This window comes from Aethalodelphis obliquidens, unplaced genomic scaffold (assembly GCF_003676395.1).
Source record: "Aethalodelphis obliquidens isolate GAN/ISIS:26980383/991018 unplaced genomic scaffold, ASM367639v1 scaffold131, whole genome shotgun sequence".
NCBI classification, from domain to species: Eukaryota; Metazoa; Chordata; class Mammalia; order Artiodactyla; family Delphinidae; genus Aethalodelphis; species Aethalodelphis obliquidens.
This window is the reverse complement of record NW_020838075.1, coordinates 299,462-320,149: the sequence shown is the minus strand read 5'-3', so window position 1 is coordinate 320,149 and position 20,688 is coordinate 299,462. Positions and strand designations below refer to the sequence as shown.

General features: G+C 57.5%; 2 protein-coding genes across 9 annotated transcripts; both read right to left on the bottom strand.

Annotated features, from left to right (window-relative positions):
* Positions 1-154: 154 nt before the first annotated feature.
* Positions 155-15,254, bottom strand: EHMT2 (euchromatic histone lysine methyltransferase 2). Of its 8 annotated transcripts, XM_027099377.1 has the most exons (28): positions 14,597-15,254; positions 13,884-13,950; positions 13,569-13,787; positions 13,220-13,473; positions 12,456-12,540; positions 12,327-12,367; positions 12,011-12,166; positions 9,811-9,948; positions 9,576-9,690; positions 9,317-9,418; positions 8,948-9,096; positions 8,720-8,863; positions 8,398-8,633; positions 8,135-8,317; positions 7,929-8,011; positions 7,350-7,456; positions 7,147-7,269; positions 6,958-7,059; positions 5,054-5,158; positions 4,801-4,955; positions 4,548-4,715; positions 3,996-4,140; positions 3,541-3,618; positions 3,050-3,165; positions 2,859-2,945; positions 1,276-1,354; positions 961-1,136; positions 155-636 (listed from the first exon to the last, which is right to left on the bottom strand). In XM_027099377.1, exons 1-28 carry the CDS (start codon positions 14,744-14,746, stop codon positions 456-458), a joined length of 3,744 nt encoding a protein of 1,247 aa, XP_026955178.1. In that variant the 5' UTR covers positions 14,747-15,254; the 3' UTR covers positions 155-455. The 8 variants fall into 8 exon arrangements, 6 of the variants coding, with proteins under 6 accessions (XP_026955178.1, XP_026955177.1, XP_026955173.1 ...); XM_027099376.1 differs by lacking the exon at positions 9,317-9,418 and having other exon boundaries at positions 14,597-14,663; XM_027099372.1 differs by lacking the exon at positions 14,597-15,254 and having other exon boundaries at positions 13,884-14,420.
* Positions 15,255-16,554: 1,300 nt separating this feature from the next.
* On the bottom strand, positions 16,555-19,022 carry ZBTB12 (zinc finger and BTB domain containing 12). Its single transcript, XM_027099385.1, has 2 exons — positions 18,766-19,022; positions 16,555-18,258 (listed from the first exon to the last, which is right to left on the bottom strand). Exon 2 carries the CDS (start codon positions 18,236-18,238, stop codon positions 16,859-16,861), a length of 1,380 nt encoding a protein of 459 aa, XP_026955186.1. The 5' UTR covers positions 18,239-18,258; positions 18,766-19,022; the 3' UTR covers positions 16,555-16,858.
* Between the last annotated feature and the right edge of the window lie 1,666 nt (positions 19,023-20,688).

The window sequence follows — 20,688 nt, the reverse complement described above, 5'->3', positions numbered from 1 at the left end:
ACCCTGCCCCCCAGTAATCCCCTCACAACCCTCCCCCTCCCCTGGAGGGTAACCACACCAGCCACACCTGTCCAGCCTGCTTCTCATCCTCTTTCTGCCCCTTGGACCCACATTCCCTCTGGCTGTGTGTGCTTTTCCGCCAACAGTCACCCAGTTTATTGTAAACCCAACATTTATTGAGAACAAAGGAAACCGATTAGCACAGACACCCAACTTCAATTCATTAGACTTCAGCTGAGGGTGGGGAACAGGGGTGTGGCCAGCCCTGAAGTCACCCTCCCAGGGAGGAACCAGCTCTGGGAGAGAGGGGCTGTCAGACCTCCAGGGCCTGGCTGGGATCTAACTGAGGAATGTGCAAAGGGGTAGGGGGAGAGGAGACGGTAGCACCCCCAGGTGTGGGCAGCAAGTGGCGGAGCTGGCTGTCCAGGGCTTGGGGTGGGGGTCGTGGTCCTCTCTCAGGGGTTGACGGGGGGCAGGGAGCCGAGCTCAGGCAGCAGCTCGGGGTGGGGATCCAGGCGGGCCAGGCGGCTCTGCTCCAGGGCAATGGCCTCAGCTGAGTGCTTGCACTTCTCAGAGCCACACTGGCAGGTGAAATATTTGCTTTTGATGTCCCAGAAGCGGTCACCATAGTCAAACCTGTCAGAGAAGCACAAGAGGTCTGTGGGACCCAGACCCACTCCAAAGCATCCACCCCCATCTTCGGAGGGGCTCTAAGCCCTCCCCTGTTCTAATGCACCTGCGGCACCAGCACTGCCTGGTAGCTTGTTAGAAGTGAAGATTCTTCAGGCCCCATCCCAAACCTACTGACTCAGAATCTGTGAGGCTCAGGACTGTTTACAGTGACATCGGACAAGCTCTGCTCTAATCCATGCCTGGAAACCAGGCACTCGCCAGCCGCCCGCTTTGGGTCCTGGGCTCGCTGCATCTCCCACACCCTGGCCGAGCCGCAGGGCGCCTCACCCCAGTTCCTCCCCGGCCCGGATGTCTCGGGAGCTGAAGAAGGCAATGCGTGGAAATCGCAGGTCTTGGTGCAGCATGAAGACCCGCACGGGGATGATGTTGGGGTCACACAAGTGGTTGATGAAGCGGCTGATGTTGCCGTAGTAACGGGCGTCGATGCAGTACACCTCTCCATCCTGATGGGAGGGCGTCATTCGTCACATCTACCACCACCCCGCTGGCTGGGCCAACCTCCCCACCCCGCTGACCACCCAGCCCCTCCTCCTCGGGTTTCCATCTGCTGAGAGGAGGGCGGCAGAGGGGTCTCCTGCCCACCTTGTTGTCTAAGTCGAAGAGGTAAGAATCATCCTCTCTCACGTCAGCCTCAGCATCGGAGATCAGCTCGCCGACATACCTGTTGGGCAGGGAGTGGTGGTTCTGGAGGTGAGCAGGCATTACCAGGAGCAGGCTCCAGGCCCTGTCTCTCCTCACAGCCCCAGGATTCCTCTTCCACTGTTTGTCAGCTGTCTGTGAATCTCACAGATCAGCACAGCTGGGACTGGGGTGGGCGACCCAAGGCACAGTGGGCCCCCAAGGATAGCGGACATCATCTGGGAGGGAGGGGGTGGGTGGCCCCCACCCAGAAGGGGGGTACAGGAGGAGGAACCTGGGGACACAGGCACGTGAGGGTACACACAGGACACACTCCCGCCACTGGGGTCCCACCAGACAACTAGATCAACAGGCAGGACCGACAGAGTGGGGCCAGGGATGAGCTGGAGAAGCAGTGGTGGGGAAGTTTGAGGGAGGGGCTCGAGCCGCACCAGAGGATGACTCGGGTGAGCGCGGCGGCGCCCAGCCTCTGGGGTGAAGGGATCAGTATCTGTGGGCAGTCGGCCTGGGTGGGGAAATCTGTTCAGGCGTAGACACAGGGGTTTGTGGACTAGGGATCACCCAGCACGTGGGGGCAACGCTGGGCTGAGGACAGGAGAGGGGTGAGGACAGCAGGGAGGGGACGGAGCCGCAGGAGCTACGAAGAACTGGGGGTGAGCACACCCACGTTTGGAAAGTAGAGGGAGAGGAGCTGGTGAAGAGGAAGAATGGATGGGTCGCAGGTGAGGACGGTGTCATGGGAGCCAGAGCTGAGGGGGGTGGCAGGTGCCAGGAGAATGAGGACTGAGACACACGGGTCAGGGAGTAGGACTGCTGCGAGGCGGCATCAGCAGAGGGGTGAGGGTAAAGGCAGATGTGGACAGGGATGAGCAGTGAATGGATGATGGGGAAACTGAGGCCCAGGAGGCAGGGGTCGCTTGCCTCAGTCAAATTGAGAGATGACATGATGGAGGAAAAATGAATGGTCTCTTAAATAGGCAATTGGGGCTGGAGGACTCTTTCTTTTTTTTTCTTCTTCTTTTTTTTAAGGCCAAAGGAGACCTAGATTACGTTTGAAGGCTATGGAGTAAAAGCTAGGGGAAGGAAGAGGTAACGGATAATGGGAAGAGAAAGAATTGATGGATGGAGAGGCCTGAGGCCCCTGATGAGGTGGACAGAAAGGCAGCTGTTATCACCTCCATTTTGCAGACAAGAAAAATGAGGCTCAGAGAGGTTGTGAACTTGGCCAAGGACACCCAGCTCTGTCTGTCTGTGAAACCGGGGCTTCCCGCAGTTGGGAAGGGCAGGGGAGAGGGAGTGTGAGGGTCGGAAATACACCGAAGGGGAGGGAGAGACGTAGGCACTGCGGTCTGGCCAGAGCGGAGGCTTGGGGATGGGGGTCAGAGGAGGCTGGCTGGAGTGGGGGCAGCAGGAAGAGCTGGGACCCATCAGGGAGGAGGGCAGAGAGGGAGGCCTGGGAGTCAGCCGTGGCCCTGCATCCAGCCCCACGCCCCCAGGAGCCAAAGTACCCCCTCCCCACCACTCACTCGCAAATGAAAGTCCCCTGGGGAATGGTCTGCAGGGCTCGGACCCCCCAGCCCATCTTGGCTGTGCGGTAGAGCTGCAGTCGCACCCTGGGGGTGGGAGAGAGGGTGATATTCAGTGGCGTGACCTGGAAGCGCCCCGAGGGGGAGAAAGGAGAAAGGGGAGCGAGGGGAGCTGAGGGGCTGGGCCTCACTTGATGCCACTCTGCACTACCCGGTTCTTGCAGTTTCTCCAGCAGGAGCACGCCTGGTTACACTCAAAAATCAGCGGGGGCTCGATCTTGTTAAATTCCTGGAGCAGCCGCCCGTCCTGGGGTTGAGGGAGGGGAGGACAGTGGTTTCTGTGTGGTGCCCACCTCAGCTGCCCAGGACTCCCAAGACTTCACAGAAAAATCCACTGCTGACCCCAACCCAGACACAGGGAGGACAGGCTGGGGGAGGCCACATATGCTCTTAGTTTATCCAACAGGAAACACGCAACCCTCGCCCTGTGTTTGCATATATCTGGGCCAGGCCCCTCTCTGTCCTGGCAACAGCCTAGGAATCCCAGGTCTCGCCCTGCCCTCTTTGCTGCTTCCCCCACAGGGTAGAAGGTGAGGGACAAGGTCCCAGAGAGTTGGTGTCAGAGGGCAGCTCCCCCAAAGGAGTGGATGAGTGTGTGTGCGGCCAGGGCGAGGGCACGTACCTTGTCATACCAGCAGCGAATGCTGAGCTGGCCACACAGGCAGTTGGAGCTGGAGCAGTCATCCACGCATGTGCAGTGCTGGGGCGGGAGGTAGGGTCAGCTCACCCCCCAGAATTGGCCTCGGCCCCTCAGCTTCCAGTGCTCCCTGCCCCACAACTGCTGTCCTTTCTCTAGGGTCCACCTTGTAGGACAGTGATGGTGATGGTCCCGGGATGAGGGGGAATCAAGATGTTGCTGATGGGGGTGTCTCTAGGGCCACCATGAGCCCATGTGATACCTTCACGTGTCCTAGAAAAAGGACGCCCTCCCTAGGTGGATGCAAGCCCACATCGGAGCTCCCTTTCAGCCCCACCACCTTGGCCAGGTGCCCTCGTTGGCCCACAGTGTGCCCAGCTGTACTTGGTGGCTCTGGGTGTCCCTTTGGGAGGAGGGCCCAGGGAGGGCCCTGCACTCACCTGTAGGTGGGTGATGTTGCGGTCGATGTTCATGGTGGACGTCTCGCAGTTCTCCGAGATGTACTTGTAATCCTCGGGGCAGGGCTCCCCATCCACACCGTTGACACAGGGAATGGGCACGTTCTCATAGCCCCGAGCCACGTCCCTGGCAGGAGGGGAGATGGAGGTGGGTGAGGACTCCCCTAGGTGGGGAGAGGGCTGGGTGAGGGAAGAGGGTGGTTCTGGGGGTTCACTGGGGCGTGGGGAGTAAGGTTCCCAGATCAAAGGCAGGACACTCAGTGAAATCTGAATTTCAGGGTATCAAGGAACAATTTTTCAGTACAGGTATGTCCCAAATACTGCATGGGACCCTCCTAACGTTAAAAAAGTATGCGCTGTTCACCCGAAATTCTAATTCAGCTGGATGGTCCCTGTTTTTATTTGGTGCATCTAGTTGACGTGTGCGTGTGGCAGGCGGATGGGGGGCAGAGGTGGTTTGGGGGGCTCAGAGGATTCTAGGGGCCAGGGGAGGGGGCGGAGGTCGCTCCGGGTAAAGACAGAGCCCAGGCTCACCGGCAGATGATCTTCTCAGTGCGGATGGCCCGATTTCCCACCCCGAGCCGCAGCTTGCGGTTGAGCTGGAGTGCAAACCACACGTCAGAGCGCTCGGGGGTCAGGTCCCACGCCGTGTCCCCCTCCTTGTTCCGCAGCTCAGGGTTTGCCCCACGTGACAGGAACAACCTGGGAGGGGACGGGAAGCCTGTGGGGTCCGGGGCTGTGAGAGGGGGCAGAGGAGTGTCCAGGTGGGGGAGGGGTGGAGACTCACAGCACGCAGTCGTGGTAGCTCTCCCGGGCTGCGATGTGTAGGGGCGTGTCCCCGTGGTAGTTGACAGCGTGGAGGTCGCAGCGGGCATTCAGGAGAACCTCTGCGATGGCGGCGCTGCCGGTGAACGAGGCCCAGTGCAGGCAGATGTTCTCCTCCTGTGGAGGTGGCAGGGGGAGAGGTGTGAACCCAGCCGGCACCTTGCTCAGGGGCGGGGGGGCTGAACCCACCTCCCGTATCCCGACCAAACTCTCACATTGTCTGTGAGGGTGACGTCGGCACCCCGTGTCAGCAGCATGCGGATCACCTCGATGTGCTTGTGCTCTGCGGCCCAGATGATGGGCGTCCACCCCCCACTGTCCTGTGGGTGGGGGGGAAGGAGGAGCGTGGAGAGGCAGCTCCAGCCCTGCTCACCCAAACAGATGGGGTCAAGAGCACAGGCTCCGGAGCTAGACTCACACTCAGAGTCCCACCACTCACAGTCTGTGGAACCCTGGGCAAATCATTTAACGGCTCTGGGTCTCAGTTTCCTCGTTTACAAGATGGGACTAGTAAACGTCTATTGCTCAAGGCCGCGAAGTGATTTTTCTCTTTTTAAAAAGTATGTATTTCCTTGGGACTTCCCTGGTGGCGCGGTGGTTAAGAATCTGCGGGCCAACGCAGGGGACACAGGTTCGAGCCCTGGTCCAGGAAGATCCCACATGCCACGGAGCAACTAAGCCCGTGCGCCACAACTACTGAGCCTGCGCTCTAGAGCCCGCAAGCCACAACTACTGAGGCCACGAGCCACAACTACTGCAGCCCGCGCGCCTAGAGCCCGTGCTCCGCAACAAAGAGAAGCCACCGTAATGAGAAGCCTGCTCGCCGCAACAAAGAGTAGCCCCCGCTCACCGCAGCTAGGGAAAGCCCGCGTGCAGCAAAGAAGACCCAACACAGCCAATAAATAAATACATAAATAAATAAATTTAAAAAAAATAAAAAATTAAAAGAAAAAATACATTATTTCCTCGATCAGCCCACTCAAAAGTCCTAGAAGCAGGGACCCAACGACAATGACCACCCCTAGGTACACAAACTGTAGTCTCTAAAAAATATTTCCCATTTAAAGGAACCAGAGTTTCTTAGAGAAATGGTAGATCCTGAGTTGGGGGCAGGATAGGTGCTGAAAAGGATGCTCTCAAAGGCCACTGGGTCATTTCAAAAGTCACAGGAGCCTATGGCAAGGGGCTTCTTCTGGACAAGGGACAGAATAATTCAAAGATCAAGAAGGGCACCCCAATGTTCACTGCAGCGCTATTTACAACAGCCAGGATAAGGAAGCAACCTAAGTGTCCATCAACAGAGAAATAGATAAAGAAGATATGGCACAAAGATACAATGGAATATTACTCAGCCATAAAAAGGAACAAAATTGGGTCATTTGTAGAGACACGGATGGACCTAGAGAGTGTCCTACAGAGTGGAGGAAATCAGAAAGAGAAAAACAAATATCGTATATTAACTCATATATGTGGAATCTAGAAAAATGGTATAGATGATCTTATTTGCAAAGCAGAAAGAGACACAGACGTAGAGAACAAATGTGTGGATACCAAGGGGAGGGTGGGAGGAACTGGGAGATTGGGATTGACACATATACGCTATTGATACTATGTATAAAATAGACAACTAATGAGGACATACTGCATAGCACAGGGAACCTAACACACTGTGGTGACCTAAATGGGAAGGAAATCCAAAAAAGACAGGATGCATGTGTATGTATAGCTGATTCATTTTGCTGTACGGAAGAAACTAACACAACATTGTAAAGCAACTATGCTCCAATAAAAATTAATTAAATAAAAAAACCCAAAGATCAAGAAGAATGACACAGACTAAAACACCTCCAACACACGAAAAACTGACTTAGTAAGGAATCTCACTGGACAGTTCCAGAGATGAAGGCCGCAACTCATTTTGAAAAGTGATAAAGAGAAAAAAGAAAACAGAAGAGAATGAAGAGAAATACAAATGAAGGGGGAAAAAGAGACGGGGACAGACTGGAACAGTGTGAAATGCAGGGAAAGGGTCGAAGGTCAGACGAGGGAGAAAGGGGACCTAAAGCCTGAGGCTGAGGCAAGGACCCCAGGGGGCTGGGCCAGAAGCCCGGCCGCTGACCTGGGCGTTGACGTCCACCTGTCCCGTGCCGAGCAGCAGGCTGACCATCTCCAGATTCCCAATTTTGGCTGCGTGGTGGAGGCAGGTGGAGCCGTCTTCCTCCTGAGGGCGATGCAGGCAGATGAGCCGGCTGGCTGGCACCTCAAGCCCAGGCCTTGAGCCCCAGCCCCGGCCTGCCCGGCCGCGCACCTTGCTGTAGACGCAGCCCCCGCGCTGCACCATGTAGCGAGCCACCTCCAGGTGGTTGTTCACCACGGCCTCCATCAGCGGCGTCCGCTGCTGCTTGTCCACAGCATTGATGTTCGCCCCAGCCTGCAAGGAGGGGGCACGCAGGCTGGCACCAGGGAGGGGCTGGGCAGGGGAGGGGGTCCTAGGGCTGGGCCCGCGCTGACCTGCAGCAGTACGTGGCAGATCTCCACAGAGCCCTTCTGGGCAGCCGCGTGCAGGGGTGTGCGCTTGCTCTGCTGGTCGCTCTGGAAGTTGGGGTCCAGGTTGTCCACTGCGGGGAGGGCCCGCCACACCGGGAGAGGGAGGGACAGGTGGTAAGCAAGCTAGGGGGCGGGTGGCACCTCCTCCAGGAAGGTTTCTCAGGGCCCCAACCTGAGTCAGGGGCCCTCCTGGGCCTTCTTTGTGCTCACCTGCACTGCAGCATGGCACTGATCAGGGTAAGAAGTTAAGAGCACCAGCTCTGCCTGAGTTCAAACGGCCCTGCCCCTGCCCCTTAGTACTGCTGTGCACTGGGCAAGGTAGTTAACCTCTCTGGGCCTCCGCTGGGAAGATTTAAGTGAGTGAACGTGCAAAGCACTCAGAACAGTCCCCAGTCCCCATCATCACAGGTTATTCCCCCATCACACGAAGTCCTTCAGGGCAAGGACGATGTCCCTCATTGCTGCCGTCCTGGCCCCGAGTCCAGTGACTGGTACATAATCGGTGCTCAGGCAGGGTTTGCTGAACGAAGGAGTGATACTCACACAGCATCAGGATCACCTTCTGCAGCTCCCCCTGCTTCACGGACAGGTACAGCTGCCGGGGGTGGAAACGGAGTTTCTTCCGCCTGCCGTGGTGAGGGAGGGAGAGGGGGTTGACTCCCCAGATTCAAGCATCGGTCCCCACACCTGCAGCTCCACACTTCCAGCCCCGGTCCTAGCTGCTGTGCCTGAGGGAAACCCCTACTCACCTCTCTGACTCCTGGATGACCAGGGCCTTTTCCAGGGCCTCCCGGCCTGGGCCAGGTGGCAGCCCCACAGCTGAGAGGCAGCCCCCATTGGGCAGGGTTAGGGAGGGCCCCGAGCTGTCGATGGTGTCAGTCAGGGGGTCGCAGGGTGGACGCCGGGGCTCCCCCTGTCCTCGCATCCGGGCGCTGTGGGAGAAGGCGTGAACGTTCAGGGGAGACGGGGACTGGGGCAGGGAGCAGACAGAAGGGAAGGGCAAAGCCAGTACCTGGGCTGGGAAGTGTCCGCTCTCCCAGGGGCATCCTGGGCCAGGGGCGGGGGGGCAGGGGCTGCAGTGCCAGCCGGTGGGGTCACCCCATCCCCCCGGGGGATGGTCACCTCCTGGGCCTCAGATGCATCCTCCCCACAGTGGGGACAGAAGACCATCCCGTTCAGCTGGGACACACAGGCCTTGTGGAAGCGGTGGGCCACTCGGAAGTCGGGGTGACACTCCAGGAAGGTGCCCTGGGGGCAGGAAAACAATGTGGCCAGGCTCTGGGAGCCCCTACCCCCATGGGGCATGCTGCCTGTCTGCCCCACTGGTCACTCACCGCCGTGCAGAAGTAGCCACAGCCTGGGCAGCAGTGGTGTTTGACCATGCGGGCACGGTGGGTCTCACAGAGCACCATCAGTGCCACGCGGCTGGACGGTCTCATGGTCTCCCGCTTCAGGATTGCAGCGTTGCAGCCCGACAGCTGTGTGCAGTGAGGATGGGTGACAGAAGGTGAGGCTGGGCTCTGGGGCTGGATGCCCTGTCACCTACCAGCCCAGAGGCCCACCTCTCCATCCACGCTCTCCGTGGCCATGCACTTGTGCCCCGCTCTCTCGCTGATGCGGTCTATCTTGGGTGCCTCCATGCGGCAGCTGCAGAGGGGCAACTCCTCAAACCCACGCTCTGTCTCCAGCGAAGATGTGTCATTGGACACCCCTTGGATGGAGGATAGAGGGAGCTGAGGGAGGCCCAGCCTCTCACCCACCAGGACCCCTCCTGGGGCCTCTCACCCCCGCCCTGACTTTCCCTCCGTGCTCCAGAACCCCCAAAGTCTGGCCACGGACACCCCAGCTCCAGCGGGGTTCCCCTCCTCCCCATTCCCTCCGGCCCCGAGGGCGCCCCCTAGTGGCTCCCTATCCCGGCAATTGGCAATTACCAGCGTGGTTGGGAGAGAGGGTCCCCTCGCTGGGCAGCTCCAGGGACCCCAGAGGGACCTCCATGTACTCACTGGGGCCTGAGGAGCCCACACCATTCACTCCTGACACAGAGACAGAGAGAGTGAGAGTGCGAGCTCACAGGTGCCTGGATGCGGGGGTACATGCGGGCATGCATGCTAGCGTGTGTGTGCGTGCATGCTCTCTGGGGACCAGGAGGGGGCTGCAGGAGGGGACCCTGAAACAGAGGAGCCTTCTCACCTCGTGGCTCCTTGGCCCTCGGAGGCTCCCGCTTCCGCCGTTTCCGTGATGGCTTCACCCACGGGCTGTCCTTCCGCCATTTCTTTTTGGCTTTGCGCCGGCCGCTGGAACCACTCTGGGGGGGAGGAAGAGCGTTAAAGAGCCCGGCCCCCAGCCCATAAACGCCTCCTTTGAGGACTCAGACCGCTGTCCCCAAAGTCCCCACTCCTCCGGGGACGCCAGCCTCCAGTTCTACCCTGTCAGACTGATTGCCTGACTCTTCATCTTCCTCCTCCTCTTCCTCTTCCTCTTCCTCCTCTTCCTCCTCCTCCTCTTCCTCCTCCTCCTCTTCCTCTTCCTCACTCAGTTGTTCAGCCAGAGCTTCGACCTCAGACTGGAAGAGAGGCAAAGCGAGGCTGAAGAAACAGTGACCCCCAGGCCACAGCTGTCTGCTGGGGGGAACATGGGAGACAGGCAGAGCAGGACACATCCGACCCCCGGGACTCAGAGAATGAGGCTGGATCAAGAAAACAACAATTCTCCACGGATGGCTCCGTGGTGATGATGAGTGTGAACAGGAAAGGAAGGAAAGGGCTGGATACGGAGAGGAGGTGTAGCATATTATACTGTAATAAAAAATAAGGTGCTGGGGCTTCCCTGGTGGCGCAGTGGTTGAGAGTCCGCCTGCCGATGCAGGGGACACGGGTTCGTGCCCCGGTCCGGGAGGATCCCACATGCCGCGGAGCGGCTGGGCCCGTGAGCCATGGCCACTGAGCCTGTGTGTTCGGAGCCTGTGCTCCGCAATGGGAGAGGCCACAACAGTGAGAGGCCCATGTACCGCAAAAAAAAAAAAAAAAAAAAAGGCGCTATGGTGACATGCAACAACATGATGAATCTTTGCAACATAATAGTAAACAGGAAAAGAAAGGAATACGTTCTAGATAACACACGTATAGTAGAAGACTCTTGATGAAGCTCATAAAGAGGCAAGACTGAATACACTAAATGAAAAACGAATTAGAGGGGCTTCCCTGGTGGTGCAGCGGTTAAGAATCTGCCTGCCAATGCAGGGGACATGGGTTCGAGCCCTGGTCCGGGAAGAAATCACATGCTGAGGAGCAACTAAGCCCGTGCGCCACAACTACTGAGCCTGTGCTCTAGAGCCCGCGAGCCACAACTACTGAGCCCACGTACCACAACTACTAAAGCCCGTGCACCTAGAGCCCATGCTCTGCAAGAAGAGAAGCCTCTGCGATGAGAAGTCCACGCACTGCAACAAAGAGTAGCCCCCGCTCGCCACAACTAGAGAAAGCCCACGCAACGAAGACCCAACACAGCCAAAGATTAAAAAAAACAAAAAAAACTAGAAACGCTATAATGAAGTCAGGCTGATATCCCCTGAATCCACTGATCTTAACTTCACTAATAAAAGACCAAATGTTCCACGCCTGATGGGATGCAACATTGGGCAGAGAGTTATGTGTTAATCCCCACCCAAACAGCCAACTCCTAAATGTGAAGAATTCTGTAGGATAACCGACTTGGTTTCTTCAATAAATAAATGGCAAGTTTGTTTTTTTTTTTTTTTAAATAGGGAACCTATACATCAAGAGAGACCTAAGAAAAATAATCAAATCAATGTGTGGACCCCACTGAAACCCGACAGACGAAAACTCATTTATGAAACAACCGAGAAAATGTGAAGACTGACTGGTAGCAAGGTGATGGTGTTAAAGCATCATTTGTAGGGACTTCCCTGGTGGTCCAGTGGAAGGGCTCCCCGCTTCCACTGCAGGGGGCATGGGTTTGATCCCTGGCTGGGGAACTATGATCCCCACATACCGCACGGCGGAAAAAAAAAATTATTTGTAAATTTTTTAGAAACAGAAAGAGGTCTTATGTTTAGAGATACTTGTGGAAATATTTCTAGATAAAATGATATGGTATCTGCGATTTGCTCTGAAACAATCCAGTAAGTGTGGGTGTTGGGGAGGAAGAGATGAGTCAAGGTCAGCTGTGTATTGATAATCCTTAGAGCTGGGTGATGGCTACCCGGGGGCTCACTATTCTATTCTTTTGTGTATATTTGAAAGTTTCCACGATAAAACGAATGAAAAGCAAAACAGGCAAGACTAAGCATCCTGCTGCATAGACAGACATATATGTGAAACAAAACCAAACAAGGAACAAAGGAATAAACAAGCAAACAAACAACAAATAAACCATAAAATGGGATGTTAAACCCGAAGTCCAGGATGGTGATTTTCACTGTGGAGAGGTGCAAGGGGATGGTATGGGGTAGAGCACACGCTGGAAATAAGTTACAGACAGTATGGGGCAGTGAGTTAGTGGGCGTTCAGAAAAGGAAAGAGAGAAGAAAGTGGGGCAGGAAGATTGGAGAGCGAGCCCTGGACGTGGGGGAGCACTGGCCGGGAGGGCGGCTGGCTCCCTCTCACCTTGCTGTCAGAGTCCACCCGCTCATCCACAGAGTAGGAATCGTAGTAGAGGCTGAAGTCATCCCCCACCACCGTTTCCCACTCCTCCAGGGACCCGGGGTCCCCCTTCTCCAGGGTCACTTCTCTCGAACCCCGTGCAGAACCCAACTCCTCTGACTAGAAAAAGATTTAAAGAAAAAAATTGAAGCTGCTGGCACTCCCTCACCAACACCCCATTTCCCTTGAGGGCGAGATGGAGCCCCAGCTCCTAGGATCCCTCCTAGCAGCCCCCCAGGCGGAGAGGCCCAGGCCCTGTTCCCTGCCTCTCCTGGCTCACCAGGCCACCTCCTGAGTTCAGCTTCCTCCTTTTGGCCACATCTGGAAAGAGAGAAAGGAGTGAGGCCTGTACTCTAAACCCTTAGCACAGGCCATAGCAAGCTGCAGGTAGGTAGGGGGTGGGACTGACCTGAGGTCACCTTCCCCAGCGAGTGCACGTCATCACTCATGCGGAAATGCTGCACTTCAGGGGGCCGCTTCTCAGGGACTGGGGGCTGGGGGCAGAGAGGGAGCACGCTTAGGGGCAGGGAGCATCTATGGTTCTGCCTGGATTAGCTTAGAGCCAAGGCCCAGGTCGGGGTGGGGTGGTGAGCCACACCCTCAAAAAATGCCATCTGAAGTTCTGCGCCAATAATAAGAATTGTGTCAAGCACATCCCACATCTAACACTGATGCCAAGAGCCCTAAAAACACTGTCATAAAGCTTCTGAGATTCTGGGGCTCTTGTCATTTCCCTCCTCGGATGTTTCTGTGGCCCTCAGCTCCTTCCCTGTAGAGATTCATAGTAAAACCTTTAAAACAGCAGGGGCAGTTTCAAAGAAGGGAGAAGTTCCCTTGGGGCCTGCTTTGAGGTAGAAAGGAAAAGTGGTTTGAAGTTTCTCTAGTCATTATTATAAGAGTAATTAAGACATTAACTACATAATTAACTCTTTAGCATTAGTGTTTTCTACTCCCCTCTGCCTAAGAATGTAAACCCCAGGAAGATAGAAACCTGTCTGTTCCAGATTAAGCCCCAGTAGAGAAACTGACACACAGTAGCGCCTTGGCAAATATGTGAAGCAGTGACTGGAGAAGAAAACACCTGAAGGTAAATTGTAAAAAAGCGGCCCACAAGAGTTTTACGGTTAATTACCCTGTCTCTCCCACCCCCGCAAACCTCCCCCTAAGCCTCACCTGTCCATTTCCTGGTTTGGACATGGTTTTCCTCGCTCGATGGACCTTGGGCTGCCCCTCCGGGCTGGCTGTGGCCGGAGGGGGTTCAGGCCCTGCTGCTGTTGCCCCCTGGGCCCCCGGCATACTCAGCAGCCTCATAGCCAAACTCTGAACTGATGGGGGTGATTTTCCGGCCCCTGTCATTGACATCTTGGCTCGGCTGGGACAAGCACCCCCCTTACTGGGGGAAGACGGGAATGACTTCGTGGCATGGCCTGAAAAACACAGGCAAGCAGGCAGGAGACAAGATAAGAGGGAAGACAAAGTCAGAGAATGCCCCACCTCACCCCCAGGCTCCCTGGCCTCTCACCCATCAGGATGCGGCCCCCATGGAGGTCCCCATCTCCCTCGAGATTCTCGGGTTCATCCCCAATGAGTGGTGTGGCCCCTACAGGTGTGTCAGCCCCCTCATCGCCGACGGTGACCGTGACAGAGGCTGGGGATGAGGGACCAGCAGTCTCCAGGGAGTCGGGGTTGGCCTTGGGCAGGATCTCCTCACTACGAGGGGTGTCCCCCAAAGAGCCATGAACTGTAATGGAAGAGAAAAAGTTCAGGGCTAAGGGCTCAAGAGATCCTGTGCTGGCGGAGGTGAAGGTCCAATTGGGCCTGTTTCTGCTGCACTCACCTCTCTCGGTGGCTCCTCTGGGCTCCTTCTCCAGCACCAGCGCCCCCATCTCAGCGGGGGCCTCCCCCTGGGAGGGGACACAAGGGATAGGAGAGCTGGTCAGTCCCGTAGGAAGTTGAGGGGCCCAGGACGCCTGGGCCCTGGGAAGAGACAGGAGGCTCCGGGGCCTACCTCTTCCTCTATGGGGCCCCCCCCTTCCGCGGCCACGGCTGCCCGGAGGGGCCGCACGACCCCTCCCCCGGGCCCGCATCAGCCCCCTCCCTCTCGGTAAACCCCGCATCTCAGGGACCGAGAAGAGAGGAGGGGGAGGGGGCGGGGCCTCCGCACCCCGGCCCCGCCCCCTCCTCCCGGCTGCACGCGCCTCTCCCCCTTTGTCCCCCAGGCCGCGGGGACCCCGGGCACCAACCCCTCCAGCACCCGCTGTCCCCCAGCCCGGTGGACGGCCCCTCGTGCCCCTCGCGCGTGTTCCTGGGGCGCCGGCGCCCGCTGCCCACTCGGGGGCAGCCGGCGGCTGCACGCGCGCCTCGGTGCCCACTCCCCCCACCTCCCACCCCCTGGTCCCCTCATCCGCCCCCGGTGCTGGCCCTCCGGATTGCTGCAAGTCTCGCCCGGGCCCCCCGGCCCCGATGCACCCCCGGAGCATTGCACGGGCGCGCGCTTCCCCCGGGCGCGCGCGCGGGCATGCACCCGCCTCTCCCCCTCCCCTTCCGCACCTCGGCGGCCGCCGCCGCTGCAGCTCCCGCCGCCGCCGCCATCGCCGCTTGCGCTGGGGGCCGAGCCGGCGCGCGGCCGCCCCGGGTCACGTGGGCGAGTAGGAGGGCTAGGAGGAGCCTTAAAGGAGCCACTACGCATTTTCTGGCCATTTTCCCCGGAGGGCGGCCTCAGACATGGCAGTTCCTGTACTAAGCTGGGGGCTGCCGGGGAGAATTCCTGCCATTCCTGGCCTCAGCTTAGCTGGGAACCGAAGGCGAGGCACGCCTGGGTCCAGGTGTGGCTTCTCCATCTGCCACCTGGCTTTAGGTAACTAGCGGAGCGACTGAGCCTCCCGGCTCTCGGCACTGGCTGTATTTCCAGTCCTGCCCATGTGTGCTTCTCCCGCTTCTGGTTCCTTTCTAGCTTCTCGGTCACTAGATAGAAGACTCGGCCTCAGTTTTGGCCTTGCTTCTCTAACGAGCAAGAAGGGGGCGATGGGGACGCGCGGAGGACACCTTTACTCTTCGCTGGTTCTAGCATGCAGTTTCAAGTGTCCCCTGGAGCAGCGATCCCTTTTGAAAACCTGGGGCTAAATGTCTCTTCCATTTAGGCCAGACATGTCACGCCACCACATGCACTAGAGATCCAGGTAAGCCCCCAGAGGCCCGAGTCATTACTGTCTGGTAACACTCTAATAAGTAAACTTTTTTTGCCAAACACTTCACAAGCACAGCAGGCACTCCGTTGGTCATAGCCCAGCCGACAGTGGAAGTATGAGTGATATTACACCAGGACACACAACTTTGAAAGCAGTATTTAGAGTACCATCTCTTTAGGTATTTACATCTGGTCAAAGTTTGGAAAATGGCTGTATCTCACATGCGATATTTGACACAGGCAAGTGGATAGGGTATAGGGCATCTGAGGCCAATTCAAGGCCTTCTGGGAACTGTAGTTCTCTTCGGTTAAGAACTATTCCAGAGCTTTCTGGGAATTGTAGTCTTCTCCGCATCTTAACCCAGTAGTTTTTATCTTTCTTCAGGACAGGAACCCGTTCCCCAGACCAAAAACGCCCAAACTCAGGCTCCAGCTTACAATTTTGGTGGGCACAATGATCACGCCTATGCCCCATCCCTAGCCGTGATACCAAACTCAACTAGAGTAGGTCATTTGTTAACACCTCCGCCAAATAATCACGGAACACTTGGGCTGTGAGGTATCTGCCAGGAGTTGAGGATGCAGAACTGGGAGGGTCTCTGGCCAGAGGAGCCCACTTGTCACACTCCCCTTCCCCTCTCAAGGCTCCTTCAGGCATGAGACCTGCGTGAGTTGTGTCCTCTGGGTACTTAGAAAATTGCATCAGAGGGTGAGGTGGTCTAGGGTGGGATAGTCATTTACACGCAGTTGCCAGATAGAGTATAAAGAAGAAAAAGTTGTTTTTTTTTTTTATTTTGTGGAAAACAAAAGCAGAAAAACTAAAACCCCAAACTCCAGAAAAAATCCTAAAAAATACGTTTTGTTTTCTTAAAAAATACTGTATAAGTCTCTACTCCTCTCCCTCCCCCACCGCAACAGCCCTCCTTGCCGCCTCTCATCTCAGTGCCCTACCCCCCACCCCCACCACTATTCGTAGTTCCTGCTATTGTACCCCCCTTCCCAGTATCTACCCAGGATGCTCACCCCCGTATTCTCTTACCTGCTATCTTCCTTTGTTCTCCCTAGAATTTTGGTGAGCCTTGTACCCATCCCATTTCCCCAGCATGCAAGAACTGTCTCCCCCTTCCTTTTCCGGAATTCAATAATCCTTTCCCCCTACCACTCCCTCTCCCAAGGATCTAGTCCAAGCAGGAGCAGGTAAGCTGCCTCCTGCCAAATTCCCTCCCAATTCCCACCCACCCACCCCCTACCTCACGAAATGCCAGAACCTCTTCCTGGGCAGCCGTAGCCAGGAATAAAATATTTTCCAGTCTTTTTCCCTCCTCATCCCATAGGACGTTTTCCCTCCCTCCACATATCCATGCACCTCCAAGAGAAGAAAATCTTTCTCTGGGACCCCCTATTCCCTTGGCCTTCTCAAAGAACTCTCTCCCTGTCCATCCTTTTCTTCTGAAGAGGCAAGGTCTTCTCTCTAAGGAATCTTCGGCCCCTCCCTCAGGATGTGTGTGTCTGCTCAGGCTCCCCACCGTACCTGCCTGCCCCTGCCCCCCACACCCCCCTATTCTCCTGGACCAAGGAGCCCCCTTCCCCCCCAGCCCAGGGACCCAGCGCCTGCCACGCTAGCGCTAGCGGATGAGGACGTTGATCTCAGCCACGCTGGCCTCCAGCACGTTCTCGGCCGTGGTCTTGCCGTGCTGCTCCTTGAGGTGCCGCCTAATGGCAGGCTTGTGAGCGAAGCGCACATCGCAGTAGGAACAGCGATAGGGCCTCGCTCCCGAGTGGAGGTTGAGGTGGTCGTGCAGCGTGGACTTCTGTGTGAAGCACTTGCCGCAGATGCCACACGAGTGCGACTTGACGCCGCGGTGCACGTTCATGTGGCGGTTGAGGTTGCTGCTGTGGTTGAACTGCTTGCCGCAGCGCGGGCACATGAATATGAAGTGCTGCGCCCGCATGTGGAAGACCAGCTTCTCCACGCCCTGGAACACTTCCGGGCACTTGGTGCACTTGATGTTCTTTAGGGGATTGCCACTGGAAAAGCCTCCGGGCAGGGGTCCCCGACTGCCCCCCGCCCCCAGGCTGCCCCCCGCCCCCCGGGCAGCCATGGCCACCGCTGCTGCCTCCACCAGGCCTGAGGTGGCCCCCACACTGGCCCGGCCTCCTGGGATCAACAGCAGGCCCTCCCCTTCTGCGTCCTCGGACAGGCTGTAGCAGGCTTTCACCACGCCCTGCGGTGGAGCCACAGTGCTGGGGGGCACGCTGCTCTGGGCCAGCTCCCCAAGGTGGCTGCCCACAGAGCCTCCGATGCCCAGGCCTCCTCCCAGGCCTCCGGGAGGTTTGAGCCGGTGTGCCACCTCCAAGGCCGATTCCACCTTGACGATGCAGATGTCAGACACGTCCTCGTCCTCATCCTCATCCTCTTCCTCGGCCTTCAGCTCTAGGTCCTCATCCAGCGGGAACTCCAGCTTCACAGGCCGCAGGAGTGGAGGGGGGAGAGGGGGTGGGGGTGGGGGTTTGGGGGCTGGCTTCGGGGTCCTGGCGGGAGGGAGGAGGGATTTGGTGGCACTGACACTGCTTACAAGGCTGGCATCGCTGACCCCATCCTCTTTGAGGCCTATCTTGGGCTCGATGAACTGGCTGAGGGCATTCCGGCATTTCTCCACCACGTGCTCCATCTGCAGGTAGGAGGCGGCCGTCAGGTAGTTAACAATGTCCCTGACGGCGAATTCCAGGGCGCCCGTATAGCAAGAAAGGAGCAGGTCAGCCACTATGCGTGCACTGTGCATCAGGGAGACCTGCAACTCAGAGCTGGGATTCAGCAGGAACTGGTCCCGCAGGAACGGCGAGCAGGCGGCCAAGATGACCTTGTGGCCGCGGAACTTGAGGCTGTCGGCCACAATGGTCACGTCGCAGAACCGCTCCTCTGCGCGGAGCTGGTTCATGTTCCGCAGCGTAGCGGCCTCGTGGCCGGGCAGCTGGAAGCGCAGGACTTCCACCCCAGAGGCCATTGTGGCGGGGGTGGGCCACCCTGGTTGGGAAGGAAACCGGTCAGAGACAAAGGTCTCCGGCTTTCCTAGGCCAAGGCTCCAGGCCTCGCACCCCCATTCTTGCCTGGCCCTCCCAGCATCAGATCATCCAGTTTTCAAGCCTCTTCCTCAGTTTCCCCAGCCCCCGGGGAGGCGCTGTCCCTCCGAAAGGAGGGAGGCGTGGTTCCCGGGGGCGGGGCAGCGGCGTCCACACCCCCCAGCCCGACAGCCCGCGAAGATGGGGCGAGCCCGCGCGCCCACGGGGGAAGGCCGGCGGAAGCGGGAGCAGAGGCCTGGATTCTAGGGTGGCCCCGGTTGCAGCCTCTTCTCACCCCGCCCCCTTTACCCGCTGCCTCATTCCTCCACCCCCCCCTTGCCCGTTTGCACGCGACTTTCACGTCTCCTGCCTGCCTGCACGCATCGTGCACGGCCCCCCCCCCCCCCCCCTTCGGGTCGTCGGTGGGGCGCCGGGCCCCCGCCCCACGACCCTGAGTGCACGCGCCTCTCACCTGGCCGGGTTCCGCGCGCTGTTTTTTTCCCCCCCTATTTCCCCCACCCCCCCCGGGGCCGACTGCGCCCCCACACACGGGCAGGGCCTGGGCAGCGCGCAGGCGCGGGGGTGCACGGGGCGCGCGCGCGGGGCCGGCTCCGCGTGGGCGTAAGGGGGGAGGGGCGGGGGCGGCTCGTGGCGTGTGTTCCAGGCCCCGCGCGCGGCGGCGTCGGCGAGAACTCGGGGAGGAGGAAGAGGGGAGGGAATTAAAGGAGCAGGATTCCCCCTTTCCCGACCCCCCTTTCTTCACCAGCCCCCCCCACACGGTTAAAGGGCCGGACGGCCTGGCCTCTCCTTTGGCCGGTATTATTTGTCCGCCAGAGCGGAAATACGTTCCGCACCCCCCTCTTTCTGGCTCCCCCTCCTCTGTGCCTCGGGGCCCCGCGGCCCGTCTGCGCGTGCGTGCCAAATACCGCGCGGAGGCCCGCTCACTCGGGCCCGCCTCCCGCTCCCGGCTGCCCGCGGCGCAGCCTGCTCCTCTGCCCCCAATGCGCGCCGCCGCCCCCGGCGCTCCCCGTCTGCCTGGCTCCCCGCGGGCGGCGCTGCCACCTGCTCGCGGGAGTGGTGCTGCTCTGGCCCAGCTGTGCGGAGCGGGGCCGGAGTTGCAGCCACCGCCCCTCCCGGGGTCCCAGACCGCCCCGTGGCTATCGAGATGTTGGTTGCTGTTGCCCACGCCTGCATCCCTTGTTGATTATGTTCACAGTTCCTCCAGCCACACTTCCAGATTTTTACAACTCTTCTGAAGCTAGTAACCAACTCAGCACTCCCGGCCTAAAAGATATTTTAACTTTCTGCAAGGCCCAACAATCCAGTGTCCTCAACTTCCTCTCCTCTGTCTCAAAATTTTATGAAATCACACCTATCCTCCCCTTCCCCCCATTCTCAGAATTGATCCCAATTTCTTGCCAAGGCAAACGCCCTCGTAAGGTCGATGACCTTGACTATTTCACCCCTACTATATAAATAGACCTAGTACTAATTCTTCTAATTATGTGAATATTTATATTAGTATGATATTTATATTAGCATCCTTCCCATCCTTGCCTCCTCCACCAGACTGATAAGGTCAGAGCTCCACTGCCCTAAACAAAACTTTCCCTCAGCTCTGCACCTTTGCCTTCTCTTTCTCTGTCACTCCCAAACTGAGCTGCAGTCTCCATGGCTTCATCACCAGCCTCGAAGACTGGCTCCCTTCCCTCCCTCTTCCTTGCACCTCTCATACCTACCCTCACTTCCCCACCCAACCAAGTCCAGGTGAAGAAGCCCCTGTTTCCTGCCAACTAGATTTGTTTGTTACATTCTCCAGGAGACTAGAGCATTTTCCTTACACATCAAATTTGGTGGAATGTGTTCAATATCTGGTTTCCCCGTTGGATTGTAAACGTCTTGATTGCATGAATTATGTCCTGGGTTATGTTTTGCAAATAAAAGTCATACAATAAAAGACTGTTGAAGTCATTCCTCTTCAGTCCAGCCAGCATCCACCCATAAAATGTTTGTTCCTGACTTAAACTGAATCCTGAACTCAGGGGATGCCCTCTGGTAGGGGAGTGGGGGCAGTGTTTAGATGGTGCCTCTACTCTTTGCCTTTCCCTTTTAAATTCTCTGACTTTTTTTGCCTTCATCTCGTTCTCTCTATTCTAAAATGCCCTCTTTGTAGAAATATCTTTGTTGTCAGGCATTTGTGTTGGACACAACACCTAGGCTCAAAGCCATATTCCACTACTTATGAAAAGGGCCCTTGGGAAAGTTACTTAATTCTCTGAATCACAGAGTCTTTTTGAATTGGAGGGGCCCTGATTCCTCACAGGGCTAATGTGAAGTTTAACTGAGCCTGGCATATAGTAGGTGCTGAATCAATGAGAGCTCCCTTCTCCTTTGC

Bases quoted from the DNA above. Each gene is read 5' to 3' on its own strand.
- EHMT2 (XM_027099372.1), bottom strand. From the start codon at position 14,163: ATGCGGGGTTTACCGAGAGGGAGGGGGCTGATGCGGGCCCGGGGGAGG. The intron at 12,368-12,455 runs GTCAGTCCCACC...CTCTCTTTCCAG, and splicing joins GCTGGGGAAGGTGACCTCAG to ATGTGGCCAAAAGGAGGAAG. The intron at 9,097-9,316 runs GTAATTGCCAAT...CCTCCATCCAAG, and splicing joins CCTCTCTCCCAACCACGCTG to GGGTGTCCAATGACACATCT.
- ZBTB12 (XM_027099385.1), bottom strand. From the start codon at position 18,238: ATGGCCTCTGGGGTGGAAGTCCTGCGCTTCCAGCTGCCCGGCCACGAG.